The sequence below is a fragment of the Panthera onca genome, chromosome B1 (assembly GCF_046562875.1).
Source record: "Panthera onca isolate mPanOnc1 chromosome B1, mPanOnc1 haplotype 2, whole genome shotgun sequence".
In the NCBI taxonomy this organism is placed as follows: domain Eukaryota; kingdom Metazoa; phylum Chordata; class Mammalia; order Carnivora; family Felidae; genus Panthera; species Panthera onca.
Genome location: NC_138342.1, coordinates 122,041,305 through 122,067,219, shown reverse-complemented (window position 1 = coordinate 122,067,219; position 25,915 = coordinate 122,041,305). Strand labels below are relative to the sequence as shown.

Genomic DNA, 25,915 nt, shown 5'->3' with positions numbered 1-25,915 from the left:
TCTTCGCTGGTTATGGGTCTATTCAAGCTTTCTATTTCCTCCTGATTGATTGAGTTTTGGAAGAGTGTGGGTGTTTAGGAATTTGTCCATTTCTTCCAGGTTGTCCAATTTGTTGGCATATAATTTTTCATAGTATTCCCTGATAATTGTTTGTATCTCTGAGGGATTGGTTGTAATCATTCCATTTTCATTCATGATTTTATCTATTTGGGTCATCTCCCTTTTCTTTTTGAGAAGCCTGGCTAGAGGTTTGTCAATTTTGTTTATTTTTCAAAAAACCAACTCTTGGTTTCGTTAATCTGCTCCACAGTTTTTTTAGATTCTATATTGTTTATTTCTGCTCTGATCTTTATTATTTCTCTTCTTCTGCTGGGTTTAGGCTGCCTTTGCTGTTCTGCTTCTGTTTCCTTTAGGTGTGCTGTTAGATTTTGTATTTGGGATTTTTCTTGTTTCTTGAGATAGGCCTGGATTGCAATGTATTTTCCTCTCAGGACTGCCTTCTCTGCATCCCAAAGCGTTTGGATGGTTGTATTTTCATTTTCGTTTGTTTCCATATATTTTTTAATTTCTTCTCTAATTGCCTGGTTGACCCACTCATTCTTTAGTAGGGTGTTCTTTAACCTCCATGCTTTTGGAGGTTTTCCAGACTTTTTCCTGTGGTTGATTTCAAGCTTCATGGCATTGTGGTCTGAAAGTATGCATGGTATGATTTCAATTCTTGTATACTTATGAAGGGCTGTTTTGTGACCCAGTATATGATCTATCTTGGAGAATGTTCCATGTGCACTCGAGAAGAAAGTATATTGTCTTGCTTTGGGATGCAGAGTTCTAAATATATCTGTCAAGTCCATCTGATCCAATGTATCATTCAGGGCCCTTGTTTCTTTATTGACCGTGTGTCTAGATGATCTATCCATTTATGTAAGTGGAGTGTTAAAGTCCCCTGCAATTACCACATTCTTATCAATAAGGTTGCTTACGTTTATGAGTAATTGTTTTACATATTTGGGGGCTCCGGTATTCGGCGCATAGACATTTATAACTGTTAGCTCTTCCTGATGGATAGACCCTGTAATTATTATATAATGCCCTTCTTCATCTCTTGTTACAGCCTTTAATTTAAAGTCTAGTTTGTCTGATAGAAGTATGGCCACTCCAGCTTTCTTTTGGCTTCCAGTAGCATGATAAATAGTTCTCCATCCCCTCACTCTCAATCTAAAGGTGTCCTCAGGTCTAAAATGAGTCTCTTGTAGACAGCAAATAGATGGGTCTTGTTTTTTTAACCATTCTGATACCCTATGTCTTTTTGTTGGCGCATTTAGTCCATTTACATTCAGTGTTATTATAGAAAGATACGGGTTTAGAGTCATCGTGATGTCTGTATGTTTCATGCTTGTAGCGATGTCTCTGGTACTTTGTCTCACAGGATCCCCCTTAGGATCTCTTGTAGGGCTGGTTTAGTGGTGACGAATTCTTTCAGTTTTTGTTTGGGAAGACCTTTATCTCTCCTTCTATTCTAAATGACAGACTTGCTGGATAAAGGATTCTCGGCTGCATATTTTTTCTGTTTAGCACACTGAAGATCTCCTGCCATTCCTTTCTGGCCTGCCAAGTTTCAAAAGAGAGATCAGTCACGAGTCTTATAGGTCTCCCTTTATAAGTTAGGGCACATTTATCCCTTGCTGCTTTCAGAATTTTCTCTTTATCCTTGTATTTTGTCAGTTTCACTATGATATGTCGTGCAGAAGATCGATTCAAGTTACGTCTGAAGGGAGATCTCTGTGCCTCTTGGATTTCAATGCCTTTTTCCTTCCCCAGTTCAGGGAAGTTCTCAGCTATTATTTCTTCAAGTACACCTTCAGCACCTTTCCCTCTCTCTTCCTCCTCTGGGATACCAATTATGCGTATATTATTTCTTTTTAGTGTATCACTTAGTTCTCTAATTTTCCCCTCATACTCCTGGATTTTTTTATCTCTCTTTTTCTCAGCTTCCTCTTTTTCCAAAATTTTATCTTCTAGTTCACCTATTCTCTCCTCTGCCTCTTCAATCCGAGCCGTGGACATTTCCGTTTTATTTTGCATCTCGTTTAAAGCGGTTTTCAGCTCCTCCTGACTGTTCCTTAGTCCCTTGATCTCTGTAGCAAGAGATTCTCTGCTGTCCTCTATACTGTTTTCAAGCCCAGTGATTAATTTTATGACTATTATTCTAAATTCACTTTCTGTTATATCATTTAAATCCTTTTTGATCAGTTCATTAGCTGGTGTTATTTCCTGGAGATTCTTCTGAGGGGAATTCTTCCGTTTGGTCATTTTGGATAGTCCCTGGAGTGGTGCGGACCTGCAGGGCACTTCCCCTGTGCTGTGGTGTATAACTGGAGTTGGTGGGCAGGGCCGCAGTCAGACCTGATGTCTGCCCCCAGCCCACTGCTGGGGCTACAGTCAGACTGGTGTGTGCCTTCTCTTCCCCTCTCCTAGGGGTGGGATTCACTGTGGGGTGGTGTGGCCCGTCTGGGCTACTGCACACTGCCAGGCTTGTGGTGCTGGGGATCTGGCGTATTAGCTGGGGTGGGTAGGCAAGGTGCACGGGGGCAGGAGGGGCAGGCTTAGCTCGCTTCTCCTTAGGTGATCCACTTCAGGAAGGGCCCTGTGGCAGTGGAAGGGAGTCAGACCCGCTGCCGGAGGTTTGGCTCTGCAGAAGCACAGCGTTGGTTGTTTGGGCAGAGCAAGCAAGTTCCCTGGCAGGAACCGGTTCCCTTTGGGATTTGGGCTGGGGGATGGGTGAGGGAGATGGCGCTGGCGAGTGCCTTTGTTCCCTGCCAAACCGAGCTCTGTCGTCCCGTCCCGGGGCTCAGCAACTCTCCCTCCTGTTGTCCTCCAGCCTTCCCACTCTTCGAGCAGAGCTGTTAACTTATAACCTCCCAGATGCTAAGTCCCGCTTGCTGTCAGAACACACTCTGTCTGGCCCCTCAGCTTTTGCAAGCCAGACTCAGGTGCTCTGCTTGGCTCTCAGGCCGCCCCTCCACCCCGGCTCCCTCCCGCCAGTCCGTGCAGCGCGCACTGCCTCGCCGTCCTTCCTACCCTCTTCCGTGGGCCTCTCATCTGCGCTTGACTCCGGAGACTCCGTTCTGCTAATCCTCTGGCAGTTTTCTGGGTTTTTAGGCAGGTGTAGGTGAAATCTAAGTGATCAGCAGGATGCGCGGTAAGCCCAGCGTCCTCCTATGCCGCCATCTTCCTACTGATCAGAAAGGTTTTAATTCCATCCCTCTTTGGAGAGAAAGAACAATGAGGTTCTGAGAAAGACCCTCTTGCTTTCTCTGGCTCTATCTAGATGGTATCCAAAAATGAGAATGATTGTTCTGATCTCCAAAGAGGAATTTGCTGTATGTATTGCATTGGTCTGCATTGCATTGCATAATATTACATTATATTACATTACATTACATTACATTACATTACATTACATTACATTACATTTACATTCTCTGGAAGGAAGAGTTTGCTTCAACATCCTCCTTGAATCCTGTAGAGTCTTGAGAAGGAAGAAGGCACAATGTTTTCTCCCTTTCAGTTATGCCATGTGGAGCCCCAACTCCCAAAGAGAAATGGCCATTGCATGTGATCATGCAATTGGTGTATTTTTTCTTTCCTTCTAGTTGGAAACTTCTGCTAATACAGTCTCATCCTTTTTTTAATATTCTAAAGTCTTGCTTTGAGAGTACTTCGGGTAGTTTTGTTTTGTGTCAAGGGCAGGATGTGGTGCCCCTATTGAGGCATGCAAAACAATCGAAGAAAAGCTTCTGGTCTTTACTTTTTCCCCCTGCTTCCACTGCAGTAATATTGAAGAACTCTATTTTAAGAAGGCGAGAAAGGGCACAGATAACTTGTATTGTCATACATAGCAATAACATGTTGGGTTTTTATTCTTCAAAATGGAGAGCCAAATATATCATCAAGACAGTTTGGGGACATCTCCAAAAAGAATACCAAACACCTCTGTCACACTGCATTATACCTGCCGCCCCTGTAGCCCCTCCCACCTGGCGGTGAACACAAAGATCTCTTCCTCCATCACCTGCCCACACATTTCCAAAGACTGCATAAGTGAATATAGAAACACGGTCTGGGAAGTAACATTGCTGTAGCTTAGAAGAACACAATGAGAGAAATGACTGTAGATAGCTCATCTGTTTGCTTTTTAGTTTTCCCCTCCTTTTCTGAAAAACCTGATTTGCACAAAACAACCTGTTGTTCCTCAAGAAGAGAATGGACATGCACCTGTGTGTTGGGGACTCCAAAAGGAGGGCCACCTCTCCTCCCCTGCTTTGGGTCATGGGTGGTCACACCCTGAATCATTGAAGGAAGAATCAGGCAGGCCCATGGAATTACTGAATAGAAGTGAATTATGCAAAAGAAAAGAGGGTGGAATAATATCCTTGTGCAGGAAGGGGATGTGGCATATCTCACCCAACAAAGAACATGGTTTTAAATTGCTACTCACAACTCCAGGAACACTGGAGACAGCTAGGGAAAGAAAATGGAAGTTGATCTGACATGCAATTTGACTTTTTCTCTTACCTAATTTTGTTAATTCTTCCATCTCAAGTTACTTTCTTTTCCCTGAAATTATACCTCTACTGGGGAAGAATACATTATATTTATTATAGTTCTATTCTGTAGACATGCAACTTAGCTATACACATCAAGCCTCAAACACATTTCATCACAATGAGGCACTGTGAAGCATTTTCCAAAGAAAAATGGTATTAACTGACACTACGTGAAAATTGATAGTGATAGGTATTATGATGAGGTGGTGCTTATGGAAGTCAGATACATTTTAAAGTTGGTGGCTGTAGAAGTTAAATGCTTATGACAATGAAGCTATTTGAAAATGTCATGGAGTATTAAAAAACATGAGTATGATATTAGATTTTCATTGGGTAATTATTAAACATTTGAGATCAAATATCCTATTCAATTAAATCTTTTTTCAGGCTCAAGGCCATAAGCCATTAACATTTGACAATGACTGCTACCTTATCATTTAGTACTTGATTTGACTCATTTGAGAGTCAGCATTTATTTGTTTTTTGTTTTTATTTTTTTCTCAACATGGAATGCTTCATGAATTTCTATGTCATCCTCACACAGGGCCATGCTAATGTTCTCTGTATTGTTCCAATTTTAGTATATTTAGTATATGTGCTGCCAAAGCAAGCATGAGAGTCAGCATTTATTTTAGATGTATTTTCAAAATTGTCTTTAGCAATACATAATCTATTTTTCATTTTAAGGTGTTTTCCAATCATTTCATTTGAAAAGAAGAGATTATATCAGAAACCAAAACTGGTACCTATGTTACATCAAAATTAGATCTTCCTGAATATAGTATTTGGGTAAAACACTTAGGATATATTTCCTTTTAAAAAAAAAACTCAATGGGAGATAATTATGAAAATGTAAATGCATTATGCCCTTCAATTCAAGAAGCTTGAAATTCTGCAGTTCTTTTCTCCATTATTACTTCCAATTGCTTTCTAAGCCATTGCCATTCCAAAATTCACTTTTCTACTTCTCTTCACCTCACTGTGCACTCAGATCTTTTCCTCGTCCAGACTGGTCCTGTCAGTTCCTATTCCCTGACTCCTATCTCTTCCATCTTGTTTGTCTCTTATTTTTCTTCTTTCACATTGGCAGATTGCACACTCCCTAGCCCAGAGCTCCACATGTATCAGGCACTTGGGACATGTTGGTCCTATTTACCCTCATCCTACATCCCCCATTATGAGCTTATATGTTCTGTTTAGAACATTAGAGCATTAATTTTGTTCTACATAGTTCTTTTCTTAATAATTCATTCTCCTGACTCATGAAGGGGGAAAAAAGGAACTTAATAATAATAGCTCAAACCATAAAAATGACGTGCCCACACTTCCCCACCTACATGGTCTCTCCCATCCAGTGCCTCCTGTGCCCCTGTCTACCACAGTCTTACAGATGGGGGAGCAGGGATGGAGGCACCTGCCTATGGCACAGAGATCACGTGTGGGAGGGCTGCCTCTGGTCTTCCCACCTAAACTTAACGACCTGATGCTTCCATTTCAATAGCTGCCCAGGAAAAAAGTGTGATGGTTAATCAGATTCCATGAATATCACTCTTGTCCCCAACTTTAAACTCTGATTTGTCCACAGGAAAAATAGTTTTAATGTCCTTGATATTGTATCCTTCTGATTTTCCTCAGATTAACTTAGATTCAGGCTACCTTCTGAAGTCAACAGGGAATGTTTGATTATCAATGTCAAATTCAAATCCAAAATGTTTCATTTGTCATTCTCCCAAAATAGGAGTATGAAATATAGGAACATTTAAAAAAATTTTTTTAACATTTATTTATTTTTGAGAGACAGAGAGAAGCAGAGCATGAGCAGGGGAGGGGGAAAGAGAGAGAGATACAGAATCTGAAGCAGGCTCCAGGCTCTGAGCTGTTTGTTATCACAGAGCCTGATGCGGGGCTCGAACTCAAGAACTGCAAGATCATGACCTGAGCTGAAGTCGGACACTCAACTGACTGAGCCACCCAGGTGCCCCAATAGGAACATTTTTTATCAGAGATGCAGTAACATCCTTTAATTTCATCTGCACCAGTGGTTCTCAATGAAAGATTATTTTTCTCCCTAGGGGACATTTGGCAATGTCTAGAGATTTTTTTTTTTTTTTTATTGTTACAATTGGAGGATAGGGGTAGGTGAGAGACTGCTGTCGGTTTCTAGTAGGAAGAGGTCAAGGATACTGCTAAACATCCTACAATCCGAAGGACAGCCCCTCACAACAAAGAATTATCCAGCCTAAATGTCAATAGTATTGAGGTTGAAAAATGCTGCCCTAGAGTATAACTAGATATGTAGCTGTTATCATTTGATATAGCAAATAACAAAGTATCATCCTTTGATAAGAAGATTATGGTTATGCTTGAAACTCTCCTTTTTTTTTTTTTTTTTTACTTCTGGATGGTAGTTTTATATCAGACTTACACAGTGGGATGAAACTAACTCAAAGGCTTCTTATTTTCCATTTTGTTACTTATTTTCCTTCACTGGCTCCCAAAGGCAACTGTCCCCAACATTTAGTTCTTGATCTTCTTCTTTTTTTTTTTTTACAGTTACTTCCTTATTGAAATACATAACATCATCTATGCAAAGTCTTTCATAAATTGGACTTTCATGCAATCCAACGTCTGCATTCTTATTCATTATACATTAAACCACCTCTCATTATTTGGGATGTAATTGTTAATGCATCAGCTGGCTGCCTGCCTGCTTCTGGGTCCAGGGGAAGAAGCTGCACCTGTGAAGAGTGCTACCAACTGAAGTCTGGGAGGGCACAGCTAAGGCCTAGGCAACCATCCTCTCTGGCCCCCACTGGAAAGGATCATAGTCACATCCCACACCTCCTCTCCTCCTCAGAATGCCCTGACTTCCAAAGCTAAGGGCCCTGTAACTGACCCTCACAGGTGGGACCTCCATCTTAGCAGGGGCTCCCTGGCCATTCCAACCACTTCCTCTTTCTTATATTCCAATCCCTTCTACCCCCCACTCCCAACCCTTTCCCCAGCAAGTGATGGTGCATAGCCAACCAATAGGAGAGACTAAGTCAGAGCCACACATGCAAGTCAAGGTGACTGGTAGAGACCAAGTCCTTTCCTCCACATTGCTCCTGGCTTGGCTCCTGTTTCAAAGTCCAGGGACCAACCGGTCTGAGAGTAGAAAAGGGCAATGCCTGAATCAGCTTCTTCAGGGCCCAGGATGTCTGATGTCAGGTGCTCAGCCAGGATCATACTACTCTAAAGACAGTGTCTAAGAGGCAGTGTCTGACAAAGTACAAAAATTGTATAATATAGGAGCATCTGGGTGGCTCAGTCAGTTAAGCATCTGACTCTTGATTTCGGCTTAGGTTATGATCTCACAGTTTCATGAGTTCTAGCTCCACATCGGGCTCCACCCTGACTCTTCAGAGCTTGCTTGGGATTCTCTCTCTCCTCTCTCTGTCCCTCCCCATCTTGGACTCTCTCTGTCTCTCTCAAATAAACAAAAAAATTACAAAAATTAGGGTGCCTGGGGGGAGCCTGGGTGGCTCAGTCAGTTAAACATCCGACTTCGGCTCAAGCTATGATCTCTCAGTCCTTGGGTTCCAGCCTTGCATCAGGCTATGTGCTGACAGCTCGGAGCCTGAAGCCTGCTTTGGATTCTGTGTCTGTCTGTCTCTCCCTCGCTCGTACTCTACACATCTCTCTCTCTCTCTCTCTCTCTCTCTCAAAATCTCAAAATCTCAAAATCTCAAAATCTCAAAAATAAATAAACATTAAAAATTTTTTTAAAAAATTGGGGCGCCTGGGTGGCTCAGTCGGTTGACTTCGGCTCAGGTCACGATCTCACAGTTTGTGAGTTTGAGCCCTGCATCAGGCTCTGTGCTGACAGCTCAATCCTGGAGCCTGCTTTGGATTCTGCGTCTCGTCTCTCTGCCCCTCCCCCACTTGTGTTCTGTCTCTGTCTCTGTCTCTCAAAAATGTAAAAATAAATGTAAAAAAAAATTTTTTAATTATAAAAATTTTATAATCTATATTTAGCTCTTTATTGTTATTTTGAAAAACTGGACTTTAAAACTCCCTCTCAGAGACTCCCTGTATCACAGTACACCCAAATATACATTTCTTGCCTTTGTCCGTTCCTGAAACTTTTTCCCAAATCTCCAAGTATCCAAAATAACTGATGAACTTTTCCTTTGGACTTCTTATCATCCCTTCAAAGCCAAATCTGAAATTAAACTCCCAAGTTGTCTTCCCCTCCTAACTTCTCAATGTCTGCTCACATTACACAATTCCTCCAGCTGCCCGATTTAAGCTCAGAGTCCCTCTCTGACAGCCTTCCTCATGTGTTCTGGCTTCTCATCCCCCAAACCTGTCAATTCTCCTTTATTCTCTCTAAACTGTCCATTTCTTCTCCACTATCACCGCCCAATGCTTAGGCCCTTACTGTCTCATGAAATCTGTCCACATCCTCTCTGAAGAAATTATACCTTGTGTCAAGTGACAAAAATAATACAATTGAGCAACCAGTTTGATATCCTTTATTCAAGAGAAGGCCATTCATGGACTGGGGGAGGCAGTGCCTCACAAGCAATGGAACACTTCCCACAGGATTTGGGCACGAGGGCAAGTCTCATAGAGCATTCGAAGAGGCAACCCGGAAACAGTGCATGGTTGGCTGGGAGGCTGGGGATTTCCTTATAAGGCTCACATTTCCCTTTTGAAGTATTTGAGTAGCCAAAGTTGAGTTGGAGGCTTGTATGTTGAGTTTCCTTGACAGGAGTTTCCAGTAAGCACAGGCTGACTTAGGTTTAGATTTTGTGACATGGACTGGGCCACTGGTCCATTTTGTGGGTCCTGATATACAAATTAACTTTATCACTTGCATGTCTTTTGATCCACAACACTTAGCACAAATCTTAGCACTGTGTTTGCTGATTGGTTAGAATTTAAAGTAATTATTTATAGGATGTGTAAATGAGCAAACAAATGGTCTTCTGTACCTAACTGATTTATACATTTAAAAGTACTGATTTGTACTTATTTTCTCCTGCTTCTCCATTAAATTATGTGCATCGAAGTCAGTATAACCTTAATGTGACCACTTTCTTTGAGTGCCTACTGTGTGCCAGGCATCATTCGTCGTCATTTTTACCTTTACTATCCCGGGTAATCCTTACAGCTCTGAGGAAGATATTATTCCTGTCATTGTTATTGTTATCATGCTCATTTAACAGTCAAGGAATCTATAATTCAATGGTACTTGGTAACTTTTCTGAGTCCATATAGCTAATTAGTAGCAGAGTGGTCACTTGACACGATATCCAAAATCCCTGCTGTTTCTGTGCCACGTGGCTGCTTCTTGGGATTATCTGTACATTTTATTTTAAGAATCTGAGTACAGAAAAACTATTGGTGACAAGAATGTAAAAGGGCCCTCTACTATTTTCACCTAGTTTTTGCATCCTGATGTTAGGACACAAATACCATTTAGATATCTAAATCTTCGAGCGCTTTTCACTAAGAACTGCCTTCCTCCTCAACCTCACACTGCAGCCAGGCCACACCTAATAACACCACAGCTACCCACACCCAAGCTTGACCATTGAAATGCCATGAGGCTAATCTATCTCTGCTGGTCATGTGAAATAAAGATAAGCAAATCAGGATACATAGGGGACACGCAGGATACATGCATGGACAAGTGGAGAAAGCTAGCTGGTATTCAGAGAATACAGAATGAAGCAAACACCCAGAGAGAAGTCTTAACAAGAAGCCATGTGGATCTAGGGGGCAGAAACTTAGGGTAGCTGCTAGAGTCTAAAGAGTTTCAGACCCCGTTTTTTGAGAAATCCATATCATATACATTTGGGATGTGAAAATATTTTTGTCTCTACTTGTTGATCCTTTTTCATCATGGATATTTTGATTCGGAGAATCTTGTTTGCAATAGATTTTGCCCATTTCCATTTTTTAAAAAATGTTTATTTATTATTTTTGATAGAGAACAAGTGGGAAAGGGCAGAGAGAGAGGGAGACAGAGGATCTGAAGTGGGCTCTGTGCTAACAGCAGAGAGCCCAACATGGGGCTCAAACTCACCAACTGTGAGATTATGACCTGAGCTGAAGTTGGACGCTCAACTGACTGAGCCACCCAGGTGCTCCTTGCCCATTTCCCTTTTGAAGCATTTGAGTTGCATTGATCCAGGAGCATTAATCATAGGAGTGGCACTCAGAGTCAAAACCAGAGCACAGGACTAGAAGTCTGCAGTCCAGACAAGACCTTGCCACTACCCTGCACAGACCTGGCCCAGTTACTTTATTGTCCTGAAACTACTTGCCTAGATATACAATGAGACTAATATTTGTCCTACTCTGTAGTATGGTTATCAGAACAAACTAAAGCTTATATGACAGAACTTCAAAAAAGAGTAAACTTAAAGTATTATTTTGACTCATGATTTCAAAATCAAAACAAAACAAAACAAAACTACATACTTGATGAATTTAAGTGGTTTCAAACTAGAAACAAGACCAGTATCATATCTTTAAATAACATAAAAGGATTTCTGGTATATTTGTCTTACACTTTTCTGTACTTATCAAAATATCCACAGTAATATCAATAATGTTCTTTAAAGAGAAGATAGATGGATCATAAACATGAAATTCAGCAGGTGCATTTACCTTGCATTTGTATATCAGTGCGTTCCTGGTGCACCAAATGAGCACAACTTGTGATGTAATCAATTATGATTTTAGCTGTATGTTCTTTTAACATTTTTTTTCAGTGGTGGTGCTGGGAGGAAAGGTTCTTCCCTTCCTCCTACAATGGATACTTGGCAGTCACACAACTTTTCTAATCACTCTCAGGTAAAAACATCTTACAGCCATATTAAATCAAAAACACAGTGTCAGTCTGGTCATTAGAATTCACAGCCCGAAGCAATAATTAAATCAGAACTTGTTCTGTGTTATGCCTTCTCTGCAGCTATTAGCCAGAGCTGGGACAAGGGGGGAGGGCAGAGGCCATCTTCTGCTCTTCCCATGTTCATGGTTCTCCTGGCTTCCTAGTAAAGCTTTGATCCTTCGGCTAGCCCCAGAGAGAGGGGAGATGGGGGACAGAGCATAGTCTGGTGTGGCAAGTATTGTTGCATCCGATGTTGGGGCCCCTGGATGGCAACTATTTAACAGTGACTCTTTCTTCAGTTGGTGTTTTCATGAGTCCCTTAAAGAGTCCTGACTATGGAACATGCAGTTCCTCATCTTTCACCGTTTCTGCAGTTGACAGGGATCTGGTGGTCAGCTTCCAGCTTCCCACTGGGATCGCATTGCCTCCTCGACAGGTTCTGTTGGGCAGATGACCCACCTCTGGCCCACACACATGCTCTCCTTGTCCCAGTCTTCATGGTACTTAATTACTTCCCAAAAGCAGGCCTCTCCACTCTCCTTACCCTGCCAAAGCCACATGAACTTTTTTGGTAATGCATCAGTCACATGAAGGACATGTCAGCTCTCTAACAGGTTCATTGAAGCCCACTCTCCCTGGGCTGGAGGTGAAGAATGTAGCTCTACTCCTTGCCCACACCCTACTTGGGTGGTGGTAGAGATGCCCATCAGCTTTTTCTAAAGTACTCTCTTTACAAATCCTCCATTCTTGTTCTACATGTTGCCTTTTTATGATATGCTCGATCTGATTTAGGGGTTTAGTACTTGTGGAACTGGTTAGTAAAGCTTTCTGTTGTAAACTTTGTAGGTGGTAGTCTGCCTATACTCACTTTGTTAGCTCATATCTATTATATTGGTGCCTCAGTTTCAACTGAGGCCTAGAGAGTCCTATTTCAACATCCTTTTACAAGTGATTATTTGTAACAATGGCTCTCCAGTGGAGGGAAACCTGCTCTTTCTTCCAATCCACACACATTGCACAGGCTCAATATGGAGCCAGGTTAATCATCATCAAAGAAGCCTGTGACCCAGTATGGACAAGAGGAAATAAGATAGACCCCCTATATCCTTGTCTCTTACAGTCCACTTGGACAGTTTTTAAACAGTAAGAATCTGAGTTCAGGTGCCTGGGTGGCTCATTCTGTTAAGCATCCGACGTCAGCTCAGGTCATGGTCTCGCAGTTTGTGAGTTTGAGCCCCTCATTGGGCTCTGTGTTGACAGCTCAGAGCCTGGAACCTACTTCAGATTCTGTGTCTCCCTCTCTCTCTGCCCCTCCCCTGCTCATGGTCTGTCTCTCTCAGTCTCTCTCTCTCTTTCTCTCAAAAATAAATAAACATTAAAAAAAAAGAAGAAGAAAAAAAGAATCTGAGTTCAAGACATCATACCAGATCCTCACAGTAATAAAATAAGGAAATATAATGTGGGCACTGTGTTCAGGGAAATTGTAGCCTATTGTGAGAGCAAATGGATATATAAACAATACAAAAGAGTATATCAGAAGGCAGAGAAAGAAAATGAGGGGAGAAAGGAAGCAAACAAAGGAAACAGTGAGCAAAAGATGGGAGTGTTGAATATGAGTGAAATTTAAAACTACCAAGCTTTGGTTCTTTGGAACCCTAATGTGTAAGACCTTTTAGGAATAGACTCAGGTTAATAATCCTGCATTAAGCAGGGGGAACAGGGCCTCACATAGGGCTCATGACATTCTCTAGAAAAGCAAAGCACTTCTTTCTCTATAAAAAAGGAGCATGTATTTTGAAACCCTTGGCTTTAGAAGCAAAATGCAAACCCTGCATTAGATGATTTTTCTATCTAATTCTCTCACTGTCATCCAACTTCTCCTTTACCCTTATCAATTGCAGGAGGAAATAAGCTAACACATCAACCTTTCCATCTGAACTGGGCTTGGATTTCTCTGGAGAAAGAATACTACATTGTGGATGAAGACTCCACGTTCTTAGAAGTGACCCTCACGCGCAGAGGGTATCTTGAAGAAACATCCTTTATCAGTGAGTAAATTTGGATTGGTTCATGGTAATAGGTAACAGAAACATGACATCTAAGCTTGGAAACAATTATGAGAGAACAGATTGGAAGAGAATCAGCAACCGGTTTGGGGAAACTTCTAAAGAAAATGTATGGAATGGTGCCATAGTTTTTACTCAATGTGAGTTATGGGCTTAAATATACACTCCAACTTTTCATCCTCCTCCTCCTGTTGGGACTTTCCTGGAAGGTTACATTATTTCTCTTTCCAACCCAGAAGATGCCAGGAAAATTTCATAGCCACATATCACAATCCCCAAGTCACTCAGTTTCTTTTCAAGTTGTTTTTAAGCATATAATACATGATTATGCTTAGTTCCAGCTATTTCTTTTGAAAAATTATTTGTGAGTACATGGTAATTATTATGTTTTGTTGTAGCTATTCTTTTGATTATATATAATTGTTTTCACCCTGCTATTAGATTATAAATTCCTCCAAAACATGTACAGCATCAAATTTTTCTATGTTCTACAACTTGGGGTAAACAGATATATAATGACTACATAATACATGTCATTATCATCATTAATTATTAACAATAATTTTTGTAATAATGCATTAGATTTTTATAATATCTGTAGCTGCCAAAACTTTCAGAGATCATTTTGTCTTTATTTTTTGCTAACTATTGACAAGACAGATAGGAGTGTGTTATCTTCATTTTACAAATGAGCTTCCTGAGTTTCCCAGACATTCGGAATCGAGAGACCTGCCAACATATCAAAACTATTTGGAGAGAAGCCAGGAAGGAGACGGCTGAGAACAGGCAATTAAGAAAAGACAAGCTTTTCCCTAGTCTCCTCTCCAGGCCTGAGGCTCTGGGATCAGACTGTTCCCCTAGGAAAAGAGGTCAGCATAAGAACACTCTGATTTCTGGGTGGTCCTCAGCCTTAGTCTATGCTGCGGGTTACTTTCTCAACACACAGTAGAACCTACTGCAGGAACTTCAGGTGAAATATGCCTCCTTTTTCTTTTAGGGTTCTGTCTTTATAATTCTTTATCTCAGGGATTTCTCATAGGCACAAGATTGGGGTTAGTATGTCAAGAAGTATTTTCATATCCTGCCTACGGAAAAAACTCATCTATCTGCCCAGAACCATTTGGATGGTTATAGAGTAAACTCTTCAGAGAGATGTCCCTAGCCTCCCTATCTGAACCAGCCCCTACACAGGTGCTATCCCCATGTCCTGCTTTATTCTACATGGACCATCCCTGGCATGCCTCATATGTCCATCTGTCCACTGTCTGTCTTCCTCAGTAGATTTCCAGCTCCACTAGGGCAGGTACTACATCCTGGGTAATTCTGAAAACAGCATGGGGCATATGGTAGTCACCCATGTATTGTTAAGTAAACTACATACAGTCAATTCTTCTGTCCTACAAAACACTACTTAAAACCACATCAACACCAAAGTAGGGAACCTTAGTGCTGCAAGAAGTCCATCTAATCCCTTCACCCATGCTGGGGCTGGCAGTCAAAGTGAAGGAGCTAGAAGAAAACAAGACAAAGCAAAACAAAACAAACCAACTGTGGGGTTTGAATTCCTGCTCTGATACATATTGTTTTTTGTGATGCTTTAATGACCTTCAATGTCTTTATCTGTAAAATATCCATCTCAAAATTAGTAGATTAAATATGATGTGTGTAATTCAATCTAACATAGTCCCTGGCACACATTAAATACTTAATAAATGTTAAATATCATTATTATATCATGGCACTCAAAATCAAACAGAATTGAAATCACTTGTTTATCTTCCCTTGTAAACCTCTTTTTTTTATAATTTATTTATTTTTGAGAGGAGGGGAAGGTCAGAGAAAGGGAGAGAGAGAAAGAATCCCAAGCAGGCTCTGCACTGTCAATGCAGATCCCGATGTGGGGCTCAAACTCACAAACTATGAGATCATGACCTGAGCCAAAATCAAGAGCAGATGCTCAACCGACTGAGCCACCCAGGCCACCCCGTCTTCTAAACCTCTTAAAGGGTAGTGGTGGCTGTACCTCAGCATTGCATTCTTAGCACGTCACACAGAGTGCTCACCAAATATTAAGTAGTCATGTTCCTATTCAATTTATACAGCAGTACCCCCTACCTCTGCTTAAGCTGTGGCTAAGGACAACAGACACTCCCTCTTCTTATTTTCTCCAATTCCAACATGTGGCCAGAGGAGGCTCTTCCTAAATATTGAGCATTCATTCTTGGTTACCAAACTAGTATTGATGCAAGCTTTCTTCAACAGTTTTTAAAAGTCAACACAAGCTCTCTTACCTTGGAAATTATTTTCACACTCTATAGATGTGGGTGTCTTTGAAAAGATATCAGATTCTCTGAGAATGAGTCAGAGGAAAGGGCAAAAGGAGCTATTCAGCTCATTTTATGTAAAGCTTTCCACAATAGCTGGTGTCAAGTCATAATATTCAATTTCATACACTGGAACAACTACAGAGTCTTCACCTTATAATGAGAACTAAAGTGATGAGGTGTAGGTATTCTTGCTGCATTAGGCTTTCTTTGGGATGTTGGAATCGAACCAAACAATCTAGAATACTGCTTGAACATTTTGTGGTGTGGGGAGGCTCTATTCAGCCTGGATAGAGTAGCACCTTTTACCCTCATACCTCACATTGAGTACTTTAACACTGTGTTGCTGGTGTTCAGTTTCTTCAGTGAGTCTCTGATTTCCTATTTCCTCACAGACCTCAGATCTATCCCCATCTCTCCATTTTCACCAACAGCACCCTATGTGTCTGGAAAATTACTCACAATTCTCTTACAATCATAAATCGCTAGATACATAAGGAATCAAGCCACGAGGAGTACAGATCTGCATGAGAAAAAAAATTAATTTAATTAATGAAAATTATTAAAATTATTAGATACAAAATATTCACTCAATAAATACTCATGGAATACTTATTACATGCCAGGCACTGTTGTAATCACCAGCAGTGCATCAGTGAACAAAACGGCCGAAGATCTCCACCTCCATATGGTGCACACACATTCTAGTGGCTTCTTTTTTAGACTCTGAGCTCTCTGGAAGCTAAGACAGTTTTGTACTCATCTCTGATAAGCACCTGGTAGAGTTTGGCACATCAGATGCCCTCAATAAATATTTGTAAAATAAATAAGTTGAAGACTGTTCTCTCTTTTTGTCACTCCTCCTTCCCTGCTTTCCTCTCACTTCCCTGTACTTCTACTTACAAATACTCTTAGCCAATAAGTATAGTTTATAAATGTCTATTGGGAACATTAAAAGAAGTAATTTCCATGTTATCTGTTTTTCATCAACAAAAGAATCTTCTTTGAAAGAAGAATATTTCTTCAGTCACTTGGCTTTACATTCATGGTCTCCCAATTCCTATTTAGGCATTGTAACCAAAGATGAAACTGCAAAGAAAGATAAAGATTTTAAAGGAAAGTCCCAGAAACATGTCCAATTCAGTCCTGGACAGACTACAGCCAAGTGGAGAGTGAGAATTATGTCTGACAATAAATATGAGGCTTCAGAGACCTTCCAGATCATTCTGTTGAACCCTGTCATGGCTGCACTGGAGTTTCCAGAAATGGCAACTGTTGAAATTGTAGACCCTGGAGATGGTACGTGGTTTCTCTTGATATGATTTATCAACCAGTACATGTTCCTGTGTCCACTGCAGGCATTATACCTCCTCCCTCGGACTCCATAAGCCACTGAATGTGTTCATACCATTTAGGATTTAAAGCTAAGTAGATCACTTAAAGGCAGTAATTTTTCCTTTGCCTCTTAAGGTATTTTTAAAGAAATAGAAACAGAAATTATTGAAATAGACATGACTTTACCAGCATCCCTTTAGAATATGCACAAGACCTTATAGTTAACTTTCTACACACTCAGTAGGGCATAGCCTTGCCCCCAGATGGCTAATTCTCAGGGGTCATTCCAGGCCCACTATCTTCTCACAATTTTCTGGGAGCTCCCCACCAGATCAGAGGGGCACTTTAGATATCCCTTGTCCTAGATGCAGCTTCTGGGAGCAGTCAACTTGGTTTTAGTCTGTGTTCCAAAAAGTTCTGGTATAGTTGTGTATCATATTCTTGAATTCACAGATTCATTTTATTCATTTATTTGTTCATTCATACAACAAATATCTCCCAAGAGAAAGGGGAAGAAAAGTTTTAACTAATAATTGTGCTACTTCCTGCCCCTTTTTGTAAAAGAAGAATACTCCTTAAAGGGAGGTTTTAAAATTCATCTTTGAATTTTAATTAGACACATTGATTATCACAGTAGTTGAAAGAATTCAGGTGTCACCTAGGATTGCATGACTTACTACCAGGGCATAAGTCTGAGTTAAATTCACAAGAATGCATGGAGAGTCCTCTGTATTAGTATGTCCTAAAATGCATAACAGAGAACAGTAGTATAATAGAATTTCTACAACAATGTCAGAAAGATTTCCATGGACCAAAGAAATCTAGAAATTAATTATTTCAAATATCGTCCTTCCTTTGAAGCATCATAATTCATGCTAGCATATTAATGTTTCTAAAACACTCGCCTGTAAAGAAACCTGTTTAACTTTGTTTAACCGGTTTTCCCAAACTAGACCATGGACTTTTTTTTTAATTTATTGTCCTTACGGAAAATCCTTTAAAATCTCTTGGTTATAGTTTTCTTGAAATACAATTTGGGAAATATTATTCTATACGCTTTGCATTTTGGCAGACAAAAGTAGAAAACATTGCCCTATCACCCAGTGAACAAATAGAAAACATTGCCCCAATACCCAATCTTATCAGTTTTATTGATAACAACACTTAGACACATGAATCAACTATGAAAGCCAAATGTTAAGATACATGGCTAAAGCAGTAAGAGTTCTGAGGTGAGAAAGTAGAGAGAACATCATAGTCCTAAGCTGTTAAACCTCCTGGAGGAGGGAGGGTTTGAGCTGAGTCTTGAAGAATAAATGAGATTTGGCATGGATGGAAAGGAGTAGCCTTTTCAAAGTGTGAAAATAGAGAACATATCTGAATAACCCAACATTAATGTATTTTTCCAAGTTTTTTCACATGACATTAATAACTTTAGCTTACTTTTAGCTTCTTCCATTATGCCAGGTTTTTGAATCAAGGTATGTGAAGACAGTAGACTACCACTGGAGGGTAAAATGGAAGAAAGAAAATTATCACTTTTCTTCTTCCTCTGTAACTCAGGACCAATATTTACTTGGAGGTAGTAACTGTTGAAACTAATTTAGGCAGCAAAATAAAGAAGAAAAAAATTAACCCATAATTAACTACACAATTCAACATTGAATTCTGGGTTTTCACTTAGTAATAGTTCCAAAAGAAGAAAGTATAGTATACAATATTTTCCCTTCTTGCTTTCAAGAGGAAGATTCTATGCGTATATATGTTATGAAGGAAAGAACTGAAGAAGTTAAATATGGTTTGATCCAGATAGTTACTTCAGTTGTCCACTTGACGCTGTGAGTAGGAACAACCCACTTTAAATTTTTGTATTTTTAAAACAAACACACATAAAGCGGTGCCTGGGTGGCTCAGTCGGTTGGACAGCCAACTTTGGCTCAGGTCATGATCTCACAGCTCGTGAGTTCAAGCCCCACGTTGGGCTCTGTGCTGACAGTTCAGAGCCTGGACTCTGCTTTAGATTCTGTGTCTCCCTGTCTCTCTGCCCCTCACCCACTCACACTCTGTCTTTCTCTGTCTCTCAAAAATAAATATTTTTAAAAATTTTAAACAAACACACATATTTAATTTTACAGTGTGCATGCTTAATGAAAAGCCCTGGAAAACATTGAAAAGCCCAAAGAAAAATAGTACACACAATTCCATCAACAAGAGATGACCAATATTCATATTTCAGTGAATATTCTGGTAAGGTGTATACATGCATAAATACACACACATGTGCCTGCATGCAGGTGCACACACTGGACACAGTCAGTAAATTTAAGTGAGAATATTATTTTTAAAAATAAGGATATGAGCATATTAACTATAATTAAAATAAAAAGCCTGATTAAAAAAAAATAAGGGTAGGACCAGCAACTTATTTTTCTCAAAATATTAACTGGCCAGGTTCTTCCACACAATATCTGTCCAATAAGTGTTGAATAAAATTTTTGTTGAATAAAGCAGGGAAAAAATTTTTCTGCATTAATGAATTAGATTACCTGACCATTAAAAGCTTTTAAAAAAATAAGCAATAAAAATAAAGTAAGGGCAGAAATGTGTGATCTCTATATAAAAGACCTAAAATTTGACCTCAAAAAAAAAAAAAAACCAAGACACAATTTCCGCAAGATTTTCCTTTCCATTTTAGTGCTAGCTTTCCTTTTTTAACCTTTCAAAAGCCTCCTAAACCCAATTGCGCTGCCTCTCCAGCTCCACTTAATAATAAACATTTCCTATTCCCACTCTATTTCATGTAGTCATTTGTGTTGGAGAAATATAGGGGGCAAAGACTATGTATATTTCTACTCAGGTTACAATATCACCAGTATCACCAATCCAACTGCAGTCTTGATAAAGAGTCTTCTACCATCTTTTCTAGAATCAACAGTTTATATTCCAGAGGCAGAATACAAAATAGAGGAGCATGTTGGAGAACTTTTGATTCCTGTAAGGCGGTCTGGAGATTCTAGCCAAGAACTGATGGTCATTTGCTCTACACATGAAGGTATGAGGCTTTGTGGGGTACAGATACCCAGGAATAAGATTCTTAGGATTGTGGGGATGTGGGGAGTAGCTGAGTGGTAAGTCAAGTGCTTCGGGAGGACTGGGAAGCCTGGACCAGCCCCTGCTCTGTGCCCTGCTGCTTGACAACTTTGTAACCACATGCAGGTGCCCTAACTCCTCTGGAGCTGGTCTCATCAAACAAGGATAAAATTTTACTCAAAATTGGGATGAAAGCGAATGTTGTGACTACCTCATGAAGTTTTTTGAGGGTCAAATGAGATATTTTATGCGGGAATAGTTTAAATATGCTGGTGGAAAATATAAATAAGGGATTCTTAATTTTAATAGCTAGCATTGCATTGAAGAAACAACGCAAAGTAGTCCATATGTCTATTCAATCTCTTCTCTCTCCTCACCCCCAACAATTAAAAATACTCCCTAATTATGGGCCCGGGTGTCCTCACACCTCAAAATAACATCCCATTCTTTCTGACCTCTCCACTTCTATACAGTCAAAATTGAATTGTCCTCTGTCCAATCCCTCAAAGTCATATTTTCTCACTCATTAGAACTATGTAATAAGCAAAAAGGATGGACCTATAAGAAGACCATGCAAATGAGAAGAATAAGCTGTAAAAATAAACTACATTTTTCTATGTTCACACTAGTAGTTCACCTCTGACACCAGATGTGTGCGGGTTTTTCCCACACCAAACAATTCTCCAGTTTCTATGCACACCAGCTGAGTACCCTAAAATTCAATTCTGATGCCATCTACCTGGAGATAACACAGACCCCAAAGGGTAAGAGCTCCATCCCGGAAGACTGCCTCCACTTCAGACACCTATGTCAAGTTTAGGCTGTTAAGGTTGTTACCTGTGTTTCTGAATTACTGGGTATCAATTAGAAGTTCCCACCACCCCTGTTTGTGTTTCTAAAATTTTCTAGAACAGCTCACAGAACTCAAGAAACCATTTACTTACTAGATTACATGTTGTAAAGGACACAACTCAGGAACAGCAGATGGAAGAAATGCACAGGCAAAGTATGTGGGAAGGGGCGCAGAGCTTCCTTGTCCTCTCTGGGTGGGTCACCTTCCCAGCACCTAGACATGTTCGGCAACCCAGAAGCTCTCTAACTCCTTTGTTTAGGGTTTTTGTGGAGGCTTCATTACATAGCCATGATTGATTAAATCATTGGGCATTGGTAATTAAATTTTCTTCCAACTCCTCTCCCCTCCCTGGAGGTTAGGGAGTAAGGCTGAAAATCCCAACCCTCTAATCACTGGTTGGTTTCCCTGTCAACCAGTCTCCATCCCAAGGCTATCTAGGAGCCCTCACCTCTAGTCATCTCTTTAGCATGCAAAAAGAAACATCACTTCAAAGATTCTAAAGGTTTAAGGAGCTTGCATACCAGGAAACAAGGACAGAAACCAAATATATATTACTTATTATGTCACAGGCTAATTTATTCAGAGCTCACCATAGCAAGGGGATCAGCCACCATCACTTGCATTTGGCAGAGACTCAAAGGCAGGCAGAGGATTGAAATGCTTTATTGTGGAAAAAAAGGAAGCTATTCCTTGATTAGAGGCTGTTGGCATAAGGAGGCTGGGGGTCTGCATATTAGATTAAGGAAGTATATTTGGCTTTCTCTGGTTGGTCCTAAATCGGAAGCCCGGGCAAAAATTAGAGAAGCTGGCAGTTACTAACTCCTGACCATTTGAAGCCAATTGTTACAGTGGTAGTGGTTTCACTTCATCGACTGGTTGCTGCAGAGAGATGGTGGGTCAGATTCCTATTTTTATATATGGTCTGACCACTCTCTGTTCATATATCCAATCTGTCCACATCTGTGCTCACACTTGCTAAACATCCAACAATGCACAGCACAGCACCCACAATTAAGAATTATATACCCAAAATATTAGTAGTGCCAAGGTTGAGGAGAGGAATGAGAATAAGTTCTCCTCTGCCCCAAGGACAAGGAATTTGGCAGTAAGCAGGTAATTCATTTTGAGATTTTCAAAGCCAACTACAAGGACAAGCCCCTGTAGTACATCTTCACGATCTTCATGTTTGTGTTCAGCTGTATGTCTAGAGATGAACTGCCCTGTCGCCTATTCTGTAACTAAGACTGCCCTCTTGAAGGGATCAACTGCACTGCCAGCTACATGTAACTTCAGAATCTCTTAAGTTTTAACCTGCTGTTCCCCCATGTGGGAAGTGAAAAGCAACAAGAAGAAATAATAAGGTGAGACAGCCTTTGAGTCCTTGCCAGGTGATCCCTGGAAGGCTATGCTTCTCTTTCTCTCCCAAGTCCACACAGGGCTCTGGTTGAAGTCTTACAATGAATGAGGACCTGGGCGTACAGGGGAGTGGCTGTAGGTGGGCCAAGAAGCTGATGGAGAAAGTACACTCATTCTCTGCTCCACGCTTCCAGATTGGCTTCTGATACCAGTGGCATATTCTCTGTCCACACCCATACTGTCTGGAAGACAATGATTCTAGAGTTTCCCAGATGTAAATAAGAGGAATGAGGTGGTAAAAAGCCCAACTTGGAAGATCAGTTGCAATTGCTAAGTTGGAAGAGACTGCCAATGTCTGCCTATCCCTCTACTTCTGGAACGAGCTACATTGTAGAAAGACAAGCAGAGCAAACTAAGAAGTTCAGAAGATTTGGCAGTGAGCCAACTAAAATAAGGGGATGCCTCCCCCCAACATGGGAGAAGCTACACCCAGATCTAGCTTCCCATAGAACTCTTCAATGGGACCCAACTTCCAATAAGGAAGCACCTGAATCTTGACCCACACAAAAGACAATTCTCATGCTTTCAGTAAAAAAAAAATATTTTCTTCCATTTTGAGTTTATTTTTGTGAATGGTGTAAGAAAGTGGTCTAGTTTCATTCTTCTGCATGTTGTTGTCCAGTTCTCCTAGCACTATTGGTTAAAGAGACTGTCTTTTTTTCCATTGGATATTCTTTCCTGGTTTGTCAAAGATTAGTTGGCCATACTTTTGTGGGTCCAATTCTCTATTATATAGAATAAAGTCTCTATTCTATTCAATTGGTCTATGTGTCTGTTTTTGTGCCAATACCATGCTGTCTTGATGATTACAGCTTTGTAGTAGAGGCTAAAGTCTGTGATTATGATGCCTCCCACTTTGGTGTTCTTCTTCGATATTACTTTGGCTATTCAGGGTCTTTTATGGCTCCATACAAATTTTAGGATTGCTTGTTCTAGCTTCAAGAAGAATGCTGGTGCAATTTTGATTGGGATTGCATTGAATGTGCAGATTGCTTTGTGTAGTATTGACATTTTAACAATATTTATTCTTCCAATCCATGAGCACAGAATGTTTTTCCATTTTTTTGTATCATCTTCAATTTCCTTCATAAGCTTTCTATAGTTTTCAGCATACAGATCTTTTACATCTTTGGTTAGGTTTATTCCTAGGTATTTCATGATTCTTGGTACAATTGTGAAACTCCACACCCGAAAAACAAATAATCCAGTGAAGAAATGGGCAGAAGACATGAATAGACACTTCTCTAAAGAAGACATCCAGATGGCCAACAGGCACTTGAAAAGATGCTTGTCACTCCTCATCAGGGAAGTGCAAATCAAAACCACACTTAGATATCACCTCACGCCAGTCAGAGTGGCCAAAATGAACAAATCAGGAGACTACAGATGCTGGAGAGGACATGGAGAAACGGGAACCTTCTTGCACTGTTGGTGGGAATGCAAACTGGTGCAACCACTCTGGAAAACAGTGTGGAAGTTCCTCAAAAAATTAAAAATAGATCCTATGACCCAGCAATAGCACTGCTAGTAATGTATCCAAGGGATACAGGAGTGCTGATGCATATGGGCACTTGTACCCCAATGTTTATAGCAGCACTCTCAACAATAGCCAAATTATGGAAAGAGCCTAAATGTCCATCAACTGATGAATGGATAAAGAAATTGTGGTTTATATGTACAAAGGAATACTACGTGGCAATGAGAAAGAATGAAATATGGCCTTTTGTAGCAACGTGGATGGAACTTGACAGTGTTATGCTAAGTGAAATAAGTCATACAGAGATAGACAGATACCATATGTCTTCACTTTTATGTGGATCCTGAGAAACTTAACAGAAGACCGTGGGGGAGGGGAAGGGGGAAAAAAAGTTACAGAGAGGGAATGAGGCAAACCATAAGAGACTCTTAAAAACGGAGAATAAACTGAGGGTTGATGGGGGTTGGGAGGGAGGGGAAAGTGGGTGATGGGCATTGAGGAGGTCACCTGTTGAGATGAGCACTGGGTATTGTATGGAAACCAATATGACAATAAATTTCATATTAAAAAATTTTTTTAAAGAATAAAAAGGCCAGGGTTTTCCCCTTGGAGAACAAAGCCCCGGTGTTCATGATCACATCCTGACTCTTGCACATCCTTGTGGAACAAGAACTTATAAATCTGTATGTGCATTTGAGTGGCATCGTGGTATTTATCTTCATCTAATCCCCACAGATACTTAAAAGTCTCAGGGGATGAAAGTTTAGTTTGGTCTTTTAAACCTTATAGAAGTCTCATTAAAATAAATCCTTACCCATTCTTATTTTCATGAATAAAATATACATAAGCTCTATAAACAGTGGAATGGAAAGCAAACTCATGCTTTGTACATTAGTAGGAATTCACAAATATTAGAACTGTATTACACTTACAGATGTAGATGAAATGAGTAGATGAAATGAGTGGCTATTTTTATGTTGTACTTTGATGGGGATGTCAAGTTCCCACCATTAAAGTTTCAGTCTGCCATGGCATTGCCTGAACTTGCTACCTGCCCGATTTGCGCATCATCAGTATTCTCACACAATGATATGGGGGCATCGTACTTTAAAGAAATTCTTGGGGTGCCTGGGTGGCTCAGTTGGTTGAGCATCCTACTCTTGATTTTAGCTTAGGTCATGATCCCAGGGTTGTGGGATCAAGCCCCACATGAGACTCCAACCTGAGCATGAAGCCTGCTTAGTATTCTCTCTCCCTGTCCCTCTGCCCCTCTCCCCTGCTTGCACTAAATAAGTAAATATTTAAAAAATTTATTTGGGAGAAGAAGAAGAGCTGAAGGAATAAACTCTCTCGATGAGTGAGAACTATTACTCCCTAGAGAAATGTCTTAAGCTCAAAGATACCTTGGGAAAGGATGTGTGCAAATTAGTTCTTGGCCCTGTTTTATTGTCAAGATAGATGATATCCATCTTTTTCTTCTCATTAGTTACATCCTTGTTAGGAAACTGCTCTTACTGGGAGAAAAAAAAAAAGGCAAATGAAGAGCAAACCACAGAACCTAAAACCAACATCCCAGGACTGGTACTGAACCATCCTGTGGTTTTGGTCAGCCCCAAGTCAAATATGTTGAGGTTTTTAAATGATCAACTTTCTCCAGTTGTAAGGGACTATGTGGTAAGCCACAAGCCACGGCCCAGCCCCACTTCTCTGATTGGCTTGTTTCTCTGGGTCATGTTAGGAGGCAGAAAGCAAATTATTCTGAGCAGGTTCCAAGTACATTCAAACAAAAGACCTTCTCTTTTTTTTCTTTAAAAAAAATATTCTGGGGGCACCTGGGTGGCTCAGTCGGGTAAGCATCCGA

At 40.4% G+C, this 25,915-nt stretch overlaps 1 protein-coding gene and 1 non-coding gene across 2 annotated transcripts in view; one reads left to right on the top strand and one right to left on the bottom strand.

Annotated features, from left to right (window-relative positions):
- Window positions 1-25,915, top strand: part of FREM3 (FRAS1 related extracellular matrix 3) — a 97,792-nt gene that overhangs the window by 50,785 nt on the left and 21,092 nt on the right. Inside the window, exons 3-5 of the mRNA XM_060654079.3 lie at window positions 13,395-13,541; window positions 16,952-17,182; window positions 20,145-20,270. Of these exons, the coding sequence (XP_060510062.3) occupies window positions 13,395-13,541; window positions 16,952-17,182; window positions 20,145-20,270 (504 nt within the window). The remainder of the gene's footprint in view (window positions 1-13,394; window positions 13,542-16,951; window positions 17,183-20,144; window positions 20,271-25,915) is intronic.
- LOC132693437 (U6 spliceosomal RNA) lies at window positions 5,107-5,212 on the bottom strand. Its single transcript, XR_009616820.1, has one exon. It is a non-coding gene; the product is annotated as a U6 spliceosomal RNA (small nuclear RNA).